The sequence below is a fragment of the Mobula birostris genome, chromosome 14 (assembly GCF_030028105.1).
Source record: "Mobula birostris isolate sMobBir1 chromosome 14, sMobBir1.hap1, whole genome shotgun sequence".
NCBI classification, from domain to species: Eukaryota; Metazoa; Chordata; class Chondrichthyes; order Myliobatiformes; family Myliobatidae; genus Mobula; species Mobula birostris.
The window spans coordinates 75,908,494-75,927,323 of record NC_092383.1 but is presented as its reverse complement, the minus strand read 5'-3'; the positions used below and the strand labels follow the sequence as shown (position 1 = coordinate 75,927,323).

At 42.8% G+C, this 18,830-nt stretch overlaps 1 protein-coding gene across 2 annotated transcripts in view; it reads right to left on the bottom strand.

Annotated features, from left to right (window-relative positions):
* The window catches only part of srgap2 (SLIT-ROBO Rho GTPase activating protein 2), a 194,186-nt gene that overhangs the window by 72,854 nt on the left and 102,502 nt on the right, over window positions 1-18,830 (bottom strand). Inside the window, exons 1-3 of one of the 2 annotated variants that reach the window (XM_072278690.1) lie at window positions 18,539-18,658; window positions 9,649-9,844; window positions 3,098-3,260 (exon numbers count right to left, since the gene is read on the bottom strand). In XM_072278690.1, the coding sequence (XP_072134791.1) occupies window positions 3,098-3,260; window positions 9,649-9,844; window positions 18,539-18,584 (405 nt within the window). In that variant the 5' untranslated portion in view covers window positions 18,585-18,658. Of the gene's footprint in view, window positions 1-3,097; window positions 3,261-9,648; window positions 9,845-18,538; window positions 18,659-18,830 lie in introns of those variants that run through there. The other variant, XM_072278689.1, reaches the window with a different exon arrangement.

The following is an 18,830-nucleotide window of genomic DNA, read 5'->3' as shown; positions in this document are numbered from 1 at the left end:
GGGGAACCCAGAGGATGGGCAAGGGGTATAGTCAGAGGGACAGAGGGAGAAAAAGGAGAGTGAGAGAAAGAATGTGTGTATAAAAATAAATAACGGATGGGGTACGAGGGGGAGGTGGGGCATTAGCGGAAGTTAGAGAAGTCGATGTTCATGCCATCAGGTTGGAGGCTACCCAGATGGAATATAAGGTGTTGTTCCTCCAACCTGAGTGTGGCTTCAGAATGGGAATCCCATTCTGACATGTCTATCCACGGCCTCCTCTAGAGATGCTGCCTGGCCTGCTGCGTTCACCAGCAACTTTGATGTGTAAATTAAATCATCTGCTTTTTTTTCCTTACAAGACAGACCGGTCCTGTTCCTCCAAATAACACACACAAAATGCTGGAGGAACTCCGCAGGCCAGGCAGATCCATGGAAAAAATTACAGTTGACGTTTTGGGCCGAGACCCTTCTCTTGTTTGTCTCCTGTTTCTCCAAATAACTCTTCCTGGAACTCTAAGTTATGCAGATGGAGCAAAGCCCCTACGAAGTTTAGGGTTATTAATGGACTGAATAAATTAAAATGTGTGTCCCATGAAGAAAATCCTTCTTCAGATTTAGAACTGGTCTATTACCCATAAGTTACAGAACTTGTCCCTATTTTTATTTATTTTTCAGGCCCTTCAAACCATTTTCAGATGATAGCCCGGCAGCGGAAAGATGCTCTGTCCCATCAGTTCTTGCCACCAGCTGCAATAAGGACCGACTCTGAATAGAAACAAGTATGGAACTGAAATCTTTAAACTAATTAACACACACAAATTGCTGGAGAAACTCAGCAGGCCAGGCAGCATCTACGGAGAAGAGTACAGTCGACGTTTCAGGCCAAGATCTTTCAGCAGGACTGGAGAAGAAAAAAGCCAAGGAGTAGATTTAAAAGGTGGTGGGGAAGAGAAACACAAGGTGATAGGTGAAACTGGGAGGGGGAGGGGCGAAGCAAAGAGCCGGGAAGTTGATTGGTGAGATACAGGGCTGGAGAAGGGGGAGTGTGATAGGAGAGGACAGGAGGCCATGGAAGAAAGAAAAGGGAGGAGGAGCACCAGAGGAGGTGATGGGCAGGCAAGGAGACAAGGTGAGAGAGGGAAAAGGGGATGCAGAATAGTGAAGTGGGGGGTGCGTTACTGGAAATTCGAGAAATCGATGTTCATGCCATCAAGTTGGAGGCTACCTAAATGCAATATAAGGTGTTGCTCCTCCAACCTAAGTGTGGCCTCATCATGGCAGTGGAGGAGGCCATGGATAGACATATCGGAATGGGAATGAGAAATAGAATTAAAATGGGTGGGTACTAGAAGATCCCTCTTGTTCTGGTAGATAACTAATTAGCATCTGCACGGTAACTGTTAGAGGAATCTGGCAGAATTTCCTTAACCACATGTTTCCTACCAATAACAGACTACCTCGCTGCACTTTTTGAAGCAAGAATTAATATTGTCACTGCCTTAAAACATTTAGCGATGGTGTCTGCTATGATTGAAATTTTACAAAGTAGACACATGACCCCAATGCCAATAGTGTCCCAGTGAACATGTATACTTTGGAGTCTGTCAAAGTGTATAGCTGCCTTGTGCCAGGACCATCTGAAGTCAGGCTTTGTAGAAGAGAGACCAGTTAACAGACGGTTTTATTTTATTTTAAAGTGAGCTCCCATTGCCTTCGTATTTAGAATCATACAGGATGAGCTTTGGACAGGGTAGGACTCTGATGCCAAAGCTGCTGAAATCAAGACCAGAAGCAGGGAAAGAAAGAAGGGGCAGTCAAAAAAAACCCACAAAGTCCCAAATTATTCCTTGCATCTGTCAAACACACCCAAAAAGGTTTGTCTGATTTATTCCATCCTCTTCATTTTCACTCTAAAGAATAGCATGTGTAACACAAATGAATTACTTTTCCAACAATCCAGTTTGAAAAGGAACTTTACAGCTTGAAAACAGGTGTGTGCTAAAAGAATGAACAGGAATTTCTCCTGTGCATTATCTAATATTAGAAACCAACCAGACGTAAAACCTGCTTCAGCTTTAAGATCCACAACTCTGTGACAACAGACTGATCAAATAAGGAAGCCACTAAATAATGCACATGGAGCTCAGAAAAATAGAGGGCTATGGGTAACCCTTGGAAATTTCTTAGGTAAGGACACGTTCAGCACAGCTTTGTGTGACCAAAGGGTCTGTATTGTGCTGTAGGTTTTCTATGTTTCTAAATAAGATCAAAATAGGTAAGATGCCCGTCAAACTTATTAAATCCTGGTAAACTTAATCAACTTAGTTTTATTTTCCTAAATCATATTAATCCTCCTAAATCCCCTTCAATAATTTTTGAATGCAGATGAATATCTTAAAAGCTAGACAATAAGACTAAGACATTGGTCTAATTTTTTTCCTTTCAACCCATCAAATCTGCTCCACCATTCAATCATGGCTGATTCATTATCCCTCTCAACCCCTTTCTCCAGCCTTCTCCCCTTAACCTTTGACACCTTTACTAATCAAGAACCTACCTGACTGCTGTTTCCTTGCCATTGTTGGACCATACTTTAACTTTAATACTCAGTAGCCAATGATATTATTAAGATAATATGCAATCACTTCAATTCAACATTCTTTGATTTGTATTCTTCCTACCTTCCACTTCATTTTGGAGTCATTTGATTGTGATCAACACTGTTCATGTACTTAGCACGGATCTCATAAATTGCTATATTCATGATACCTACCCTGAAGAAAATAGCCTTATAAATTTCCCAGGTTTTCTTTTTCTTTGGTCATGTACTATCTCGCTGTTTTTTCCCTTTTTTTGCACTAATTTAATTTTTTTTTAATACTGTATATATTTATTGTAACTTATAGTTTTTTTAAATGATGGGTAAGTTGGAGGCATGGTGTGCAGTCGGAAAACTATCCAGCAGGAGGTTACGTTCACAGTAAGGTGGTGGGGGGGGGGGGGAGAGCATGGAAGTACCTTACATTGTTGGCATTGCACCAATCCAGAACCAGACAGGAGTGGACAGGAAAACATCATTTCTGAGAACCAACAACATCCAAAAGAAGATGCTCACCTTTTTGAAGAGGCGGACAGAGTCATCGCTGATTTGTGAAAAGCGAGGAATAATGTTGGTCAAGTAGATATCACTCAACGTGGTGTGGTCCTTGCTCTCCCTCCTGACCTGGTTCAGCAGCAAATACCAACAGTTCACAGGAGACAGAATGTTCTGGTCCTTCCTGTAAAATGGAAGGCAGTCAGAAGAAATAATAGAAGAAAATGATAAAGAAAGAACTTCTGTGCAATACATCAAACCCACCAAAGCAAAACCTTTCAAGAGCTGCAGAAATACTTGACACTTTAAACTATGCCAGCACCAATTTTGCACAGAACAAAAAATTCTACAAACAGGCATTACAAAGAATAAAATTAAAAATTAGATGCTGTTTGCAGAAAGAATTGCTGCTTCTCTGATAGTACAGAGCTCCCTGCACATTTCTTTGGGTGACATACTTCAACATTTCTCGCACAAAACTCTTAACTTACTTTCAGTATTTTACTTTCCTGTTTCCCTCTGATGCCAACGGTCAATCTTAACTTCTACTTTAGGAAAGGGAGTCTCGGATAGTGGTCAAAATGCAAGCTGAATTCAGGTTATCATTCCCACATCAGTAAATGTCATTTTCACGAGAAAGACCCAAGTCAATAATAAGAACATTAATTTAACAAAAAAAAATTGCCTAGCTCCTTGCATATTTCATGTTTTTATTTCTGGATTACGATCACTGCAAACCGCAGCCTGTAATTTCCCTTTGGGAGTTCTGCTTCTAAACCATCTGTACGGCCTGGTGTTTTTGCGGTACCCTGAGGATTCGGCGAACTGCACTCTTGAGAATGCAGGTATGGCCGCAGTGGCCATTGCTGGAGTGGACTACAGGCCAGTTTGAAACTTCAGGTCAGACTGAGGCGGAAGGGCCCGGGCCCATGAGTGAAAAAGGAACCAGTGTTTAGCCGATTTAAGTGTCAAACCAGGTATCAAAGGTTAAGGAGTTCAGGCCGAGGGCGAAGGATGGACAGGTGATCAACTCACAACTCCACAAGGCTTCAATCGCCACAGTGCCCAACTGGCTCCAGCAGCTGCTGACTCACTGTCAGTGACTCTGCAGTCCACGTTCTGTGTTTTATTTGTTCGCTTTTTAATTGATCACACGATTTCTTCTTTTTCTAATCACATTAGATGCTTGATGGTCTTTTGTGTTGTGGGACTTTTTGTGGATACTAGTTGTGTTTCTTTGTTTTGTGGCTATCTGCAAGAAGGTGAATCTCAAGGTTGTATATGGTAGATGTACTTTGATAATAAATGTACTTTGAGCTTTGAACATTTTAAAACATTCAGTCAGCTCCTGTGTTTCACAGAACAGAAACAATTAAACTTCTGTATCTCAAATGGAACTAGTGGAAAACAACATCAGCATTAAGGTATTTTTCCATATCACGTGCATCTCTTCTACAAGATGGTTATCCAAAAAAAATTGAGCCACTAGATAAATACTGGGTTAGAAGACCAAAAGCTCTTCTTAAAATCTCTGTTCAGGTTTATGGGAAAAATGTTACTTCCCCTGATATTTTAAGAGTCAACCAAATGGGTAAATGTAGAGCAGGGGTTCCTAACCTTTTTAATGCCATGGACCTTTATCATTAATGAAAGGGTCTGTGGATCCCAGGCTGGGAACCCTTGATGTAGAGCCTTGGTCACTTCTTAATTGGCTGGGACAATCCGAGGATCAATAAAACGGTGGTGGAATGTGAAGCTAGGGTGGCTGAACAAAAGTGATCATATGGTGAAAGCTCCAAAATAATGTTAAGTCAGAGTTGGAACTCTTAGTGCTGAAAGAGTTAACAGTTCAAGACAGGAACAACTGGAACATAAAGATTCTGAGTACAAGTATGGACTTAGCCAGGGGGAAGGTGGGGATGTTCTGAACTTTGACATTTTTGTGAGATTCCAAAATCCATCCCTACCACAGAGGAAACAGAGGCTAGAGACACACTGCAGATGTGCACAGATGGGAAAATTAATTCCTGCAATGTACAGAACTCTATGACACATTGTGAATTTTAACTTTACAGCCATGACTCAATGATCGCTCTCTGTCCTCTGAGTTAGAAGGTTCAAGATTCAAGTTTATCTGTCACGTGTACATCAAAACGTACAGTGCTCTGAATTTTTTCGATGATTTTAAGTTCCCTGGCCCCCATCACCTTATTTTCACCATGGATGTCTAGTCCCAATATACCTCCATCCCCCACCAGAAAGGTCTCAAAGCTCTCCGCTTCTTTTTGGGTTCCAGACCTAGCCAGTTCCCCCTCTACCACCACTCTGCTCCGTCTAGCGGAATTAGTCCTTACTCTTAATAATTTCTCCTTTGGCTCCTCCTGCTTCCTCCAAACTAAAGGTGTAGCCATAGGCACCCGTAAGGGTCCCAGCTATGCCTGCCTTTTTGTTGGCTTTGTGGAACAGTCCATGTTCCAAGCCTATACTGGTATCTGTCCCCCACTTTTCCTTCGCTACATCGTTGACTGCATTGGCGCTGCTTCCTGCACGCATGCTGAGCTCGTTGACTTCATTAACTTTGACTCCAACCTTCACCCTGCCCTCAAGTTTACCTGGTCTATTTCCGACACCTCCCTCCCCTTTCTTGATCTTTCTGTCTCTGTCTCTGGAGACAACTTATCTATTGATGTCTACTATAAGCCGGCGGACTCTCACAGCTACCTGGACTATTCCTCTTCCCATCTGGTCTCTTGCAAAAATACCACCCCCTTCTCGCAATTCCACCGTCTCCGCCACATCTGCTCTCAGGATGAGGCTTTTCATTCTAGGATGAAGGAGATGTCCTCCTTTTTTAAAGAAAGGAGCTTCCCTTCCTCCACTATCAACTCTGCTCTCAAACGCATCTCTCCCATTTCACGCACATCTGCTCTCACCCCATTATCCTGCCACCCCACTAGGGATAGAGTTCCCCTTGTCCTCACCTACCACCCCACCAGCCTCTGGGTCCAACATATAATTCTCCGTAACTTCTGCCACCTCCAGCAGAATCCCACCACCAAGCACATCTTTCCCTCCCCTCCCCCACTTTCTGCTTTCCACAGGGATCGCTCCCTACATGCCTCCGTTGTTCATTTGTTCCCCCCCGCCATCCCTTCCCACCGATCTCCCTTCCGGCACTTATCCTTGTAAGTGGAACAAGTGCTACACCTGCCCTTACATTTCCTCCCTCCCCACTACTCAGGGCCCCAGACAGTCCTTCCAGGTGAGGCGACACTTCACCTGTGAGTTGGCCGGTGTGACATACTGCGTCTGGTGCTCCCGATGCGGCCTTCTATATATTGGTGAGACCCGGCGCAGACTAGGAGACCATTTCACTGAACACCTACGCTCTGTCCACCAGAGAAAGCAGGATCTCCCAGTTGCCACACATTTTAATTCCACGTCCCATTCCCATTCTGATATGTCAATCCATGGCCTCCTCTACTGTAAAGATGAAGCCACACTCAGGTTGGAGGAACAACACCTTATATTCCATCTAGGTAGCCTCCAACCTGATGGCATGAACATTGATTTCTCTAACTTCCGTTAATGCCCCTCCTTCCCTTCTTACCCCATCCATTATTTATTTATTTATCTCCTCCTCCCCCCTCCCCACTTTTCTCTTTTTTCTCTCTCCATCCCTCTCACAATCACTCCTTGCCTGCTCTCCATCTTCCTCTGGGCTCCCCTCCCCCTTTCTTTCTCCCTAGGCCTCCCATCCCATGATCCTCCCCTTCTCCAGCTCTGTATCCCTTTTGCCAATCAACTTTCCAGCTCTTATCTCTATCCCTTCCCTTCCTGTCTTCTCCTATCATTTCGGATCTCCCTCTCCCCCTCCCATTTTCAAATCTCTTACTATCTCACTATAGGAGGAGGAGAAGACGGCGGCACGACGCAGTGCGCGCGGCCTCTCTGGTGAATGATATCTGTAATCTGTCAAGCAGGGGACCGTGCACAATTCTGATTTGATGGAGATGGACGTGAGAGCACGGGGGAACATCTGGAAAACTTCTGAAATGCCCGCTTCGCTGCCGCTGCTACTGTGTGTTAACCGGAATCTCCGGAGCAGAAGGCCCCGAATCCTCGGCTTTGCTTGTTTCAGCGGCCGGGGCTAGGTCGAAGGCGCTCGGCAGAGGATGGCGCTCGGGAGGCTGTATCGGAGGGGCTGGTCGGAGGCTCGAAGTTTTCGGACGGACGGCCTCAGTGTCGGCTGCTTTCATGGCATCAGCAAGTTGACAGTGCCTGGAGGTTTATGGCAGGGAGTTTCTCCCTTTTGCCACCTGCTACCGGGGACTCGGAAGTCGATCGACTCGGGGACTTTGAGACTTTTTTTACCGTGCCCATGGTTTGTTCTTCATCAAGTTATGGTATTACTTTGCACTGCTGTAACTATATGTTATAATTAGGTGGTTCTGTCAGTGTTAGTCTTTGGTTTGTCCTGTTTTCTGTGATATCACTCCGGAGAAACATTGTATCATTTCTTAATGCACGTATCCATTTCTAAATGACAATAAAAGAGGACTGAGTGTTCTCATACTCTAATCTAATCTCTTCTTTCAGTTAGTCCTGATGAAGGGTCTCCGCCCGAAACTTCGACTGTACTTCTTCCTATAGATGCTGCCTGGCCTGCTGCGTTCCACCAGCATTTTGTGGGTGATACAGTGAAATGCAACGACTTGGAACTCAAGTTCCTCTTTGCATGAACGTTTCGATACAGCACTGAGGAACTGGTGAAACTGCCTTTTCAGATGATCCTACTAAACTATTTTGAACGGTATGGGAATCCAGGCTGACACTTAACCCTTTAACTGCTCACACTAGAAGAGATTACTGCCTGTAAAGCCTTAATGTAAATAAATTGGTTATTTATCCCAGAGTACAATATCAACCATACTTTAAGATATTCTCAGTTTGCCAGAAAGTTCTTTGGAAGGCCCAGAGGTCAAAAAAAGGTGAACTCATTGAGAATCAAGGTAATGAATTAGAGTGTCACACAAAATAAAAAGTGTATTTATGTCGCAAGCATTACCCCCTGTGGTGGATGTGAAATAATGCCTGCTCTATAAACCATCTGCTTATTATTCAAGATTGCACAGACTAAAGAGTTTTCAATAGCCTCCTCTAATCAAAAATCACTGCAATTCCCCAGAACAGGATCATACAGATGGTTTATTACTTAAATGTGCTTTGCAAGTGCCGAATGTGCCCAGAGTTTTTGGGACACTGACTATATAGAGTACATCAGGCAGAGCTCTCCAAAGGTTCCACATGCACGCTGATGTTCATGCAGCCCAGAGCACTATAGAGCTCCCCACTCAAATGACCTAGTCTGCTCCTTTGTCCTCGGCCTGGCAGAAGAAGCAAATGCAAAGAAAAATGGAACAAATTTGTTTCCTGAGGTGTGGAGAGGGAAATAATCCCAAGTGTTTCAACAGCTTATCTATTTGAATATAGGCTGGCATCGAAACAAAACACAAATTACGTGAAACAGCTTAGTAAGGCATATCTGTATCACACTGCATCCATAATATTTCTAAATGAAATCACGACGGAGGTCCCCAAGCAATTAACAGCCTTTACAGATCTCCTGCCAGTCTCGGGTCATGTGCATGTGGCTGTACTGCTAATGGGAAATCACGGTGTCAAGAGAGTCTCCTTCCACTCAAGCGAGTCGGTGCTTAAGATCAGCATTTTGGCGCAAAGTTAATAAACCTCTCTTTCACACTGGGGTTTCGTAGCTCAGCACTGCTCCCTGACCCGCTGTGTTCCCAAGGCAAATGGGGTTGGGTTGATGTTGGAAGCTATTGCTCAGAAATCAAAATTGAATTGGAAAACCGAGCTACAGAATGTCAGCAGACCAGTGAGGTTGTAGTTGTCATCAACATTTCCAATCTTCTCAGGGACACATCTATATCTTTGTTTGCATTGTGTAAGTATAAATAGTGGTCTATGTTATGTCTTGCAGTGGCTGCAGTGCAATCTTTGTGAGCTTTGAGATGTTAGGCAAATATTAACAGTCAATGTGAAACCAGTTTTGAAGGTCAGCAAGAAAGTAAAGCTATGACCTTTCTTCTGAGCTTAAAATGTGATGTGTTTGTAACAGTCAAAACTGTAGGTAAGATTTAGAAGCTTGAGTTCAATTGGCTAAGTTCTTCAGTATATGCATAATGACCAGTTTTAATACAGCACTTTCAATATAATGTCCAGAGATGCTACCCCACAGCCTCTCTTGTACAATGGAAGTTCACTACCAATGTGTTTGATTACTTTAAGGGTTAAAATGCAAGGTTTTATCCCCATGCATTGAACTCACACTTGTTCAGATACTCCCATCAAAAATACTTGTCAACATTTTCACACATCACTTTGCTGAAAGCAGTGTGATTTAAATACACAAACATGGTCTGCTGCATCTAATTGAGTGGTTTGGGGTATTTACGTACAGAATAATAGACCCAAATGCAAATTCAAAGCTGCAGTTTAATTGAGGAACTTCACTGAGAGCCTGTGGATTTAAATTGTGCTTCACATACTTGAACTGCAGGTGATCCTTTGTGCTCCTAGTTTTGGCCATGAACCGCTCAGCTAATTTCTCTAGGTTCCTCGAGTAGTCCATCTCAATCTCCGATTTTTTCCGGAAGAAGTCTTGCAGGTCCTGAAGCAGCTGGACCCTGGCCTCTGACTGCTGGTCCAAGCATTTCAGTTGTTCCAGAAGCTGGGCTCGGATTTCTGAAGTAAAAAAAAATGTATATCATGATTCAGCAGATAGACTCTGACTGGCTTAGAGGTGTCGCTCTTGTGGTTTTCATTTTAAATTTATTAATTTACAAGACCCAAGTAATGCTGGACTATCAACATTTATTGTCTACCCCTCCTTCCCTTCCTCCCATGGTCCATCCTCCTCTCCTATCAGATCCCTCCTTCTTCAGCCTCTTACCTTCTGCACCTATCACCTCCCAGCTTCTCACTTCATTTCCCCTCCCCCACCCACCCACCTTCCCCCTTCTCCTGGCTTTACCTATCACCTGCCAGCTTGTACTCCCTAGCCCTCCTCCCCCCACCACCATTTTACTCTAGCTTCTTCCTCCTTCCTTTTCAGTCCTGATTAAGGGTCTCAGCGCAAAATGTCGACTGTTTATTCCCCTCCATAGTTGCTGCCTGACCTGCTGAGCATCTGCAGAATCCCTTGTGCTATTGACCATCCCTGACAAGCCCTGAAATGAGTAACCTGGTATCTAAAACTCAACGAAAGTGCTGTGGGCCCAGGATTGTATCTGCAGAATAGTAAGAATGGCAGCTTTCCTTTTCTAAAGGCCTTAGTGAAACAGTTTAAGTTTTTTTATAGCCATCCTGTATTTGCTGTTCCAGAATTATTTAATAAAATGAATTTAGTTGCCTAATTAACTTGGTGGAATTTGTACCTGTCTTCACACCAACTGTAAGGACTTCCAAAAACCTGTCTATTAACATAATCCATTTGCCACCATAATCTGGCTTTTTATGGTTAATCCATTCTCTTTTAAAAGTGAGGACAACAGTCTGGAAGTCAGTGGACCAATCTGCTGGATCGCTCTAAATGTGTCCCACGCCCAGATGTGCTTTCCTCCGGGAGCTCTGGTTTCCTCCCACAGTCCAAAGACGTACTGGTTGGTAAGTTAATTGGTGATTGTAAATTGTCCCGTGATTATGCCCGGATTAAACCGGTGGTTGCTGGGCGGTGTGGTTCCAAGGCCCAGAAGGGCCTATTCCAAACTGTATCTCATAAATAAATAAAGAGGGCTTCAGTGAATGCCACCTGGTAATCTACCTAGAACGTGTTGCCTCTCCAGCAGAAGGACTCGGCGCAACTGAGTGGTACCGGCTAACACACATCAATAATCAGAACACTCAAGTGAGTTACATACTGAACAAAAGACCTTTGGGGGAAGGCTGCAGTGTCACGCCGCACCCTCTAAATCTCCTTTGTACACAATGTACAAAAGGATGTGGCCTACATGCTGTGTTTAAAAATATGAGATTATGTACTTTAAAGACAGGAAAGTATTAGTTGTAAATACTGTGTTGGCAATTTTGTTGTTGAGATAATGAAGGGAGTACATAAATTTTCTGGTGAAATTAAGTATTTAATTATGTTAAACAAAAAAAAAAATCACTGCTAAAGGAGAGTGTAAAGTTTTGAGGAAGTTGTGTGCAGCACAATGCTGTTGCTGGACAGTAAGATTGATGCCAAACACAGCAGTTTCAAGAGTATGGCTTAAATAGCAAGACACAACAGGAAACCATACTGATCAGAAAGAAGAGGAATAAAGTTAAATTGTGCAACATTTTTATTGAGTTTTCTGATCCTTCTCTCAGAAAGCACCTCATAAATAAAGAAAAAGTAGGGAACAAGTGATTTCAGCTTAACGTCCGGTTAGCTGCCAATAGGTGACAACACAGGCTATTTTTTTTTGAGGGATACAGCACATAATAAGCCCTTCCAGCCCTTTGAGCCGCGTTTCTAAAACCCGCCAATTTAACCCTAGCCTACTCACGGGACAATTTACAATGACCAATTAACCTATTCACCAGTATGTCTTTGGACTGTGGGAGAAAACCAAAGCAACCGGAGGAAACCCAAGTGGACACGGGAAAGAAAGTAAAAATACTTGCTTACAGAGGACAATAAGACCATAAGATATAGGAGTAGAATTAGGCCATTTGGCCCATCGAGTCTGCTCCGCCATTCATCACAGCTGATCCAATTTTCCTCAGAGCCCCAATTTCCTGCCTTCTCCCTGTATCCCTTCATGCTATGACCAATGGTCATAGACCATAATGCAACAACCATAATGTGAAGGAAGCTTTTTTGATGACAGCATATTTGAATGGTAGAAGGAGTGCACCAGGATAGATAGAGCTGTTTACAGTTTCAATTAGCAAAGGGCCAAGTTAAGTTAAATTGTCATCGCCAGAATTGAACGCCGAACTCCAAGGCCCCAAGCCGTAATAGGGTTACGATAACTGCTATGATACTGGAGTGCTCCAACTTTGGCACCTTCTTGAAATAAAGGAAAATTCATTGATGCAGAATTTAATACAGAGTCTTAAATTCCACAATTTAATTCCCTTCTTTATAAACCCTTTTCTGATCTCTCTGTCTCTATCTCTGGAAACAGTCTATCTACTGATATCTTTTATAAATCCACTGACTCTCACAGCTATCCTAACTGTACCTCTTCCCACCCTGTCACTTGTAAAGATGGCATTCCCTTTTCTCAGTTCCTTCATCTCCTCCACATCTGTTCTCAGGGTGAGGCTTTTTAGTCCAGAACAACAGAGATGTCCTCCTTCTTCAAAGAAAGGGGCTTCCCTCCCTGCACCATCAACGCTACCTTTAACCGCATCCCTTCCATTTCATGCACATCTGCCCTCACCCCATCCTCCGGCCGCCACACCAGGGATGGGGTTCCTCTTGTCCTCACCTACCGCCCCTCAAGCAGCATACAATTTTCCATAACTTCCGCGACCTCCAATGGGATCCAAACACTAAGCACCTCTTCCCTCACTCCCCCACTTTCCGCTTTCCGCAGGGATCGCTCCCTACGCGACTTTCTTGTCAATTCGCCCATCCCCACTGATCTCCCTCCTGGCACTTGTCCTTGCAAATGAAACAAGTGCCATACCTGCTCCTGCACGTCCTCCCTCACTACCATTCAGGCCCAAACAGTCCTTCCAGGTGTGGCAACACTTCACCTGCAAGAGTCTCTTGGGGTCGTCTACTGAATCCAGTGTTTCTGGTGTGCCCTCTTGTATATCAGTGAGACTCGACATAGATTGGGAGACTGCTTCATCGAGCACCTTCATTCCGTCTGCCACAAAAACCTCCTGGTGGCCCTCCATTTCAATTCTACTTCCCATTCCCATTCTGGCATGTCAGTCCATAGCCTCCTCTACTGCCGTGATAAGGCCACACTCAGGTTGGAGGAGCAACACCTTGATATTCCGTCTGGGTAGCATCCAACCTAATGCCTCCCCATCTTTTAGTCATAGTCATACTTTATTGATCCCGGGGGAAATGGGAAATTTTGCCATTCCCCATTCTTGTTTCTCTCTCACACCTTCTCTTCTTATCTGCTCATCACCTCCCTCTGGTGCTCCTCCTCCTTCCCTTTCTTCCATCATCTTCTGTCCCCTCCTATCAGATTCCCCAATCTCCAGGCCTTTATCTCTTTCACCAATCAACTTTCCAGCTCTTTACTTCACCCCTTCCCCTTTCCCGGTTTCACCTTTCACCTGCTACTTTGTAATCCTTCCTCCCCTGACCCCACTTTCTTATTCTGACTTCTTTCCCAGTCCTGATAAAGAGTCTCGGCTCGAAACTTCAACTGTTTATTTCCATCCATTAATGATACCTGACCTACTGAGCTCCTCTAGCACATTGTGTGCATTGGTCATTAATACAAAGTCTGTCTGAATATATTCATTTTATATGTAAACATCTATATTCAAAAACTATCCACAGGATAACTGTGGCACAAAGGGGCTTGGGAGTGCTTGTGCAGGATTCTCTAAAGGTTAATTTGCTTATTGAGTCTGTGGTAAGGAAGGCAAATTTGATGTTAGCATTCATTTCAAGAATATAAAAGCAGGGATGCAATGTTGAGACTTTATAAAGCACTGGTGAAGCCTCACTTGGAGAATTGTGAGCAGTTTTGGGTCCCTTATCTTAGAAAGGATGTGCTGAAACTGGAGAGTGTTCACAAAAATGATTCCAGGTTCGCACGGCTTGTCATATTTAGAGTGTTTGATGAGGGGTGACCTCATTGGAAACCTACTGAATGGTGAAAGGTCTTGATAGAGTGGATGTGGAGAGGCTGTCTCCTATGGTGGGAGAATCTAAGACATGAGGACACAACCTCAGAATAGAGGGGCGGCCTTTTAGAACGGAGATGATGAATTTCTTTAGCCAGATAGTGGTGAATCTGTGGAATTCATTGCAGCTGTGGAGGCCAAGTCTGATTGTATATTTAAAGAGAAGGTTGATAGACTCTTAGTTGATCAGGGCTTGAAGGGATACAGGAAGAAGGCTGGAGATTGGGGCTGAGAGAAACAATTGGATCAGCCATGATGAAACGTTGGAGCAGACTCTGCTCCCATGTCTTATAGTCTTAAACTCAGAGTTTTAAAAGTGCTCTTGGGATTTAGTGAGCCATTTAAATTCGTCGCTCACACTTCATCCGCTGAGGTGTGCTTCTCTTTGAGCAGTTCATGCCACGTCCACGCCGATATTTTCACCCATTTACTCTGAACCAATTCGACTACATCAGGAGTGTATCCTTCTGTGCCTTGCCTGTCTAAATGTCTATCTAAATACCTCTCGAATGCAGCAAATGCATTCGATTCTACCACCTCAATGTTCCAGACGTCAACAACACTGTGTAAAAAAGCTTTCTCCTTACAAATGTGAGAAAATCTGCTGATGCTGAAAACCTACAGCAACACACACAAATCACCAGAGGAACTTAGTGGGTCAGGCAGCATCTAAGGTCCTAAGCTTTCTCCTAAGATATTTTTAAAACTCCTTCCTTTTACTTTAAACCTATGTCCTCTTGTTTTTTTTAATATAACCCTACCATGTGATCAAAGATTTCCGCTATCTACTCCACTTATGTCTCTCATAATCTTACAAGTCCTCCACAGCTTACCAATGCCCAGTTTATGCACAGCCCATACATACTAGCAAGCATTAGGAGACAGACAGGATGGATTTGCCAGCTGCTGCAGGCATCTGTTGCTATGTGGGAACTTGGATCGCTGCTGCAGGTCCAACTTGCAAACTGTCATGGTTAGGAACAGGTCACGGGAATGGAAGCCTGCCAGAATCTGGGGAGGACCTGTATATACTTCCATCACACCATCCCTCAGCTCCTTCACTCCAGGGAAAAGAATGCCAGTCCCTCCACTCTCTCCCCATAACCAACATCCTCCATTGCAGGCAACATCCTGGTGAATCTCCTCTGCATCCTGTCCAATGACATCACATCCTTCCGATAAGACAGCAACCAGAACTGCACACGGTACTAAAGTGTGGCCTAATCAACATTTTGTAAAGTTGTAAAATTGCAGAAATTCTTATCAAATTCTATTATGAGCATTACAATGAAAAAAATTATTTAAGTTCCAGCCCAAGCAATGTTCTGAGGAAAACAACCAAGGATGGACAATATGGTGATACCTGCAAGAAAAATGAATCTTCAAAGGCCTTTGGGAGAATGAGGCAAATAAAGATGAGAACAGTTCTAATAAATGCTTTCCATTCTTGGGCTGGGTTCATAAATGCCACTGGAACCCCGGTAACCCGGCTGAAAATAAGTAAGTGATCTCTACATCACAAGCCTGAATAAAAAAAACCTTCATGTTAAGTACCTTAATTACAAATTATGATGTCCTTAACAGCACAGAAAGAGTTTACTCTGCCACAAACCCAAGTAAATATTGGAGAGATCAAAGCAATCCTCTTCAGTCCTAATCCTAAAACTCTATTTCTCCACTATCATATCTGTCCCTTTTTTCTGATAAATTTATGAAACTGAATGTAGTATATTAGGCATGATCCTTTGGCCCACTTACTCATGTCATCACGATGACAACGTTTTCTCATTTCTTAATATAGCTTGACTTTGTGTCAACTTATCTGGTGCTCAAATCCTCAAACAACTCTGTTACCTCTGTTCCAATGCACTTCATTGATCTATCGTCCATATATTTAACATCCAACATTGCCGGCCATTATGTAAACTTACAGTACCCTGCACATTTATTATCCCTGCTGGCTGCACCTCTTTAAGGTAATGGTTTGATTTTCAATTTTGTCTCATCTCTCTTGATTTCCTCAGGCACACAATCTCTGAAATCTTTGTACTCCTCCCATTCCAGCCCTTTAATCATTCTGTAATTTATCTGGTTTACCACTGACAGTCATGCTTTCATCTATCAAGGCTCTTCACTCTAGAAATCTACCCTTTATCCTTTGAGGCATTTCTCAAAGCCCGGCATCTGTTCTGACATTACTTCTGTAGCTTAGTTCAACAAATTTTCAATAATTTTGCAGGTAAATAACCTTCCAAACTTTATGCTAAGACATGTAAGTTGTTGACTCCTTCAAAACAATTCCCAATTTCATCCGGTATCCTTGCTTTCATCCTATTATGCTGCTTGATGGCTCTCATTTGCAGTAACATCTATACACAATCTGATATATCTCCATTTCAGATAGTGCTTTCCAGATCATAATATCTTGATTAAATTTACTTTATTGAATAGCTACCTTCCCATTCAATAGCAAAACAACTCTAATAGCATACTCATCTATACTATAATAATGAGTATCTGAAATCAAACAACAATATACTATCTAAGTCTGCAATTTACAGAGAAAGAGATCTTCAAAGGCCAAGATTTGCACCATTAGGAAATTCTAATTTTGATAATCCTTCAGGCAAATTCCAATTTCTGTTTAGACTTGTGTGCGCTTTGCTCATAGAGTAGTTGTAATCATACTTTGTTTGCAGCTACTTGGGCCATGCCCAAGAATATGTCATGCACAAGTGGCAGGACATCACAAGTATTCTGGTGACCCAGTCAACAATTGATGGAGGTAGGGACAGAAGGAGAAAAGGTAAATACGTGTCTGGAGGTCAGACTTTAGAGGGATCTGAAGAAGTAGCTTTTGTTAATCACCTCAATGATGTAAGGGTACTTAATCAAATAAGTGTATGCCTTCACAAGTTTTTCCTACTAGTATAAAAATGTTTTGGGCAAGTTTAAAACTATTCCTTCAGAGTTCCAGCCAATACACAAATAAATCCCAACATGGCAGGAATTAGCATCTTGCTGAAACAGCGATAGATCAGGAATAATTTTTTTAACAGCTGTCGATGGACACACTCTTCTAAAGGTTTAGTGGAGACCCTGAATTGTCGTATAACTCGTGCAGTTTCTGCCTTCAAGTGAATGCAGCAACGTTATTGGTGGAGTTGCAGGACATCGCTCAGCCTATTGCTCATGCATCAACCTAGATTCCGATCTTTCCAGACCCTGGAAAGAACAGCAGCTGTGTTATATTGGAAATGTGAGCACAAATTGCATTTTCTGTACATACTGCTATAAAACTGAAGGCCAATCAATGCATTGTCTGGCTCTTTGAAAGTGCTATAAAATTAGCTATTCTCCCTTTTCTACGTTCTCCAAAGTCCTGAAATGAATTCTTCTTCAGCTATTCATTCAATTCCCTTTAAAAAGAATGTGATTTAATCTATTCTTAGACTATAAGAGCATAAAATATAGGAGTGTAATTAGGCCATTTGGTCCATCAAACCTGCTCTGCCATTCCATCCTGGCTCATTTATTATCCCTCTCTACCCTGTTCTCCTGCCTTCTCACTGTAATCATTAGCACCCTTACTAATCAAGAACCTCTGCTTTAAATATATCCAGTGACTTGTCTTCCACAGCCATCTACAGCAATGAAGTCCACAGATTCACGACCCTCTGGCTAAAGAAATTCCTCTTCATCTCAGTTCTAAATTGATGTTCCTCTATTCTCAGGCTGTGCCCTCTGCTCCTTGACTCCCCACTAAAGGAAACATCCTCTCCACTTGCACTCTATCTCAGCCTTTCACTATTCAATAGGTTTCAATGAGATCCTTCCACATTCTTCTAAACTCCAGTGAGTACAGGCTCGGAGCCATCTGACACTCCTCATCCAGTACTGTGCTAAAGTCTTATGCATGTATAAAAAAATTGGTAAAGCAAAGGTGCTTTCAAAAATATTGTAATGAAAAGTTTCTAAACATCAAAAAAAATTATATAAAGAGCAGTGAGCAGTAAGAAAAGCACTACAAATCAAAATTTGGTGTGACTACCCTTATCGTTTAAAACTGCATCAATTCTCCTAACTTCAGTGTTGTGCAGTCTTAAAAGAAAATCGGCTGGTAGGTTTATCCAAGCATCTTGGAGAACTTGCCACAGTTCTTCCGCAGACTTCGGCTGTCTTGCTTACTTCTGTCTCTCCAAGTAATCCCAGACAGCCTCGATGATGTTAAGATCAGGGATTTGTGGAGGCCACAACACCATCTGAAACCATATTAGAAAAAAACCAAGGGGGCTTTTGGACAGTACTCGACATTAACCTTTCTCATTCATGGAATCATTCCCGTGACCCTCCTCTGGACACTGTCTAATGTCAACACGTCGTTTCTTCAACAAGGGGCCCCAAACGACTCAGAATACTCCAAGTGCAGTCAGACCAATGCCTCCGCACTACATCCTTCCTTTTGTAATCTAGTCCACTCGAAATGAATATAAACCTTGCATTTGCCTTCCTTACACCCTCTTAGACTGCTTTTATTTGTTAAATTAAAAAAAATCAAGTTTTAAATACCTTTACAGAAACGTATATATGTATTCTTTATCCCTGAATGTTTCATTCTTCTGAGATCTTCCCAAAACTCCAATTGCTAATACTCTTTCTCTTCACTGCAGTAAAGCTCTAAAGAGAACAAACTGATGCATTTGGATATTTAAGATCTTCCCTCCGGGCCATTCTGACTACCACTGCAATATGTTTCTGTTTCATGTTCATCAGATGATTACAACTTCCTCAATGAGCAGCTGGTGGGAGAAATTAACACAGCGAGAGGGAAGGCTTGTGAAACTAAGTTTATGCAGCTAAA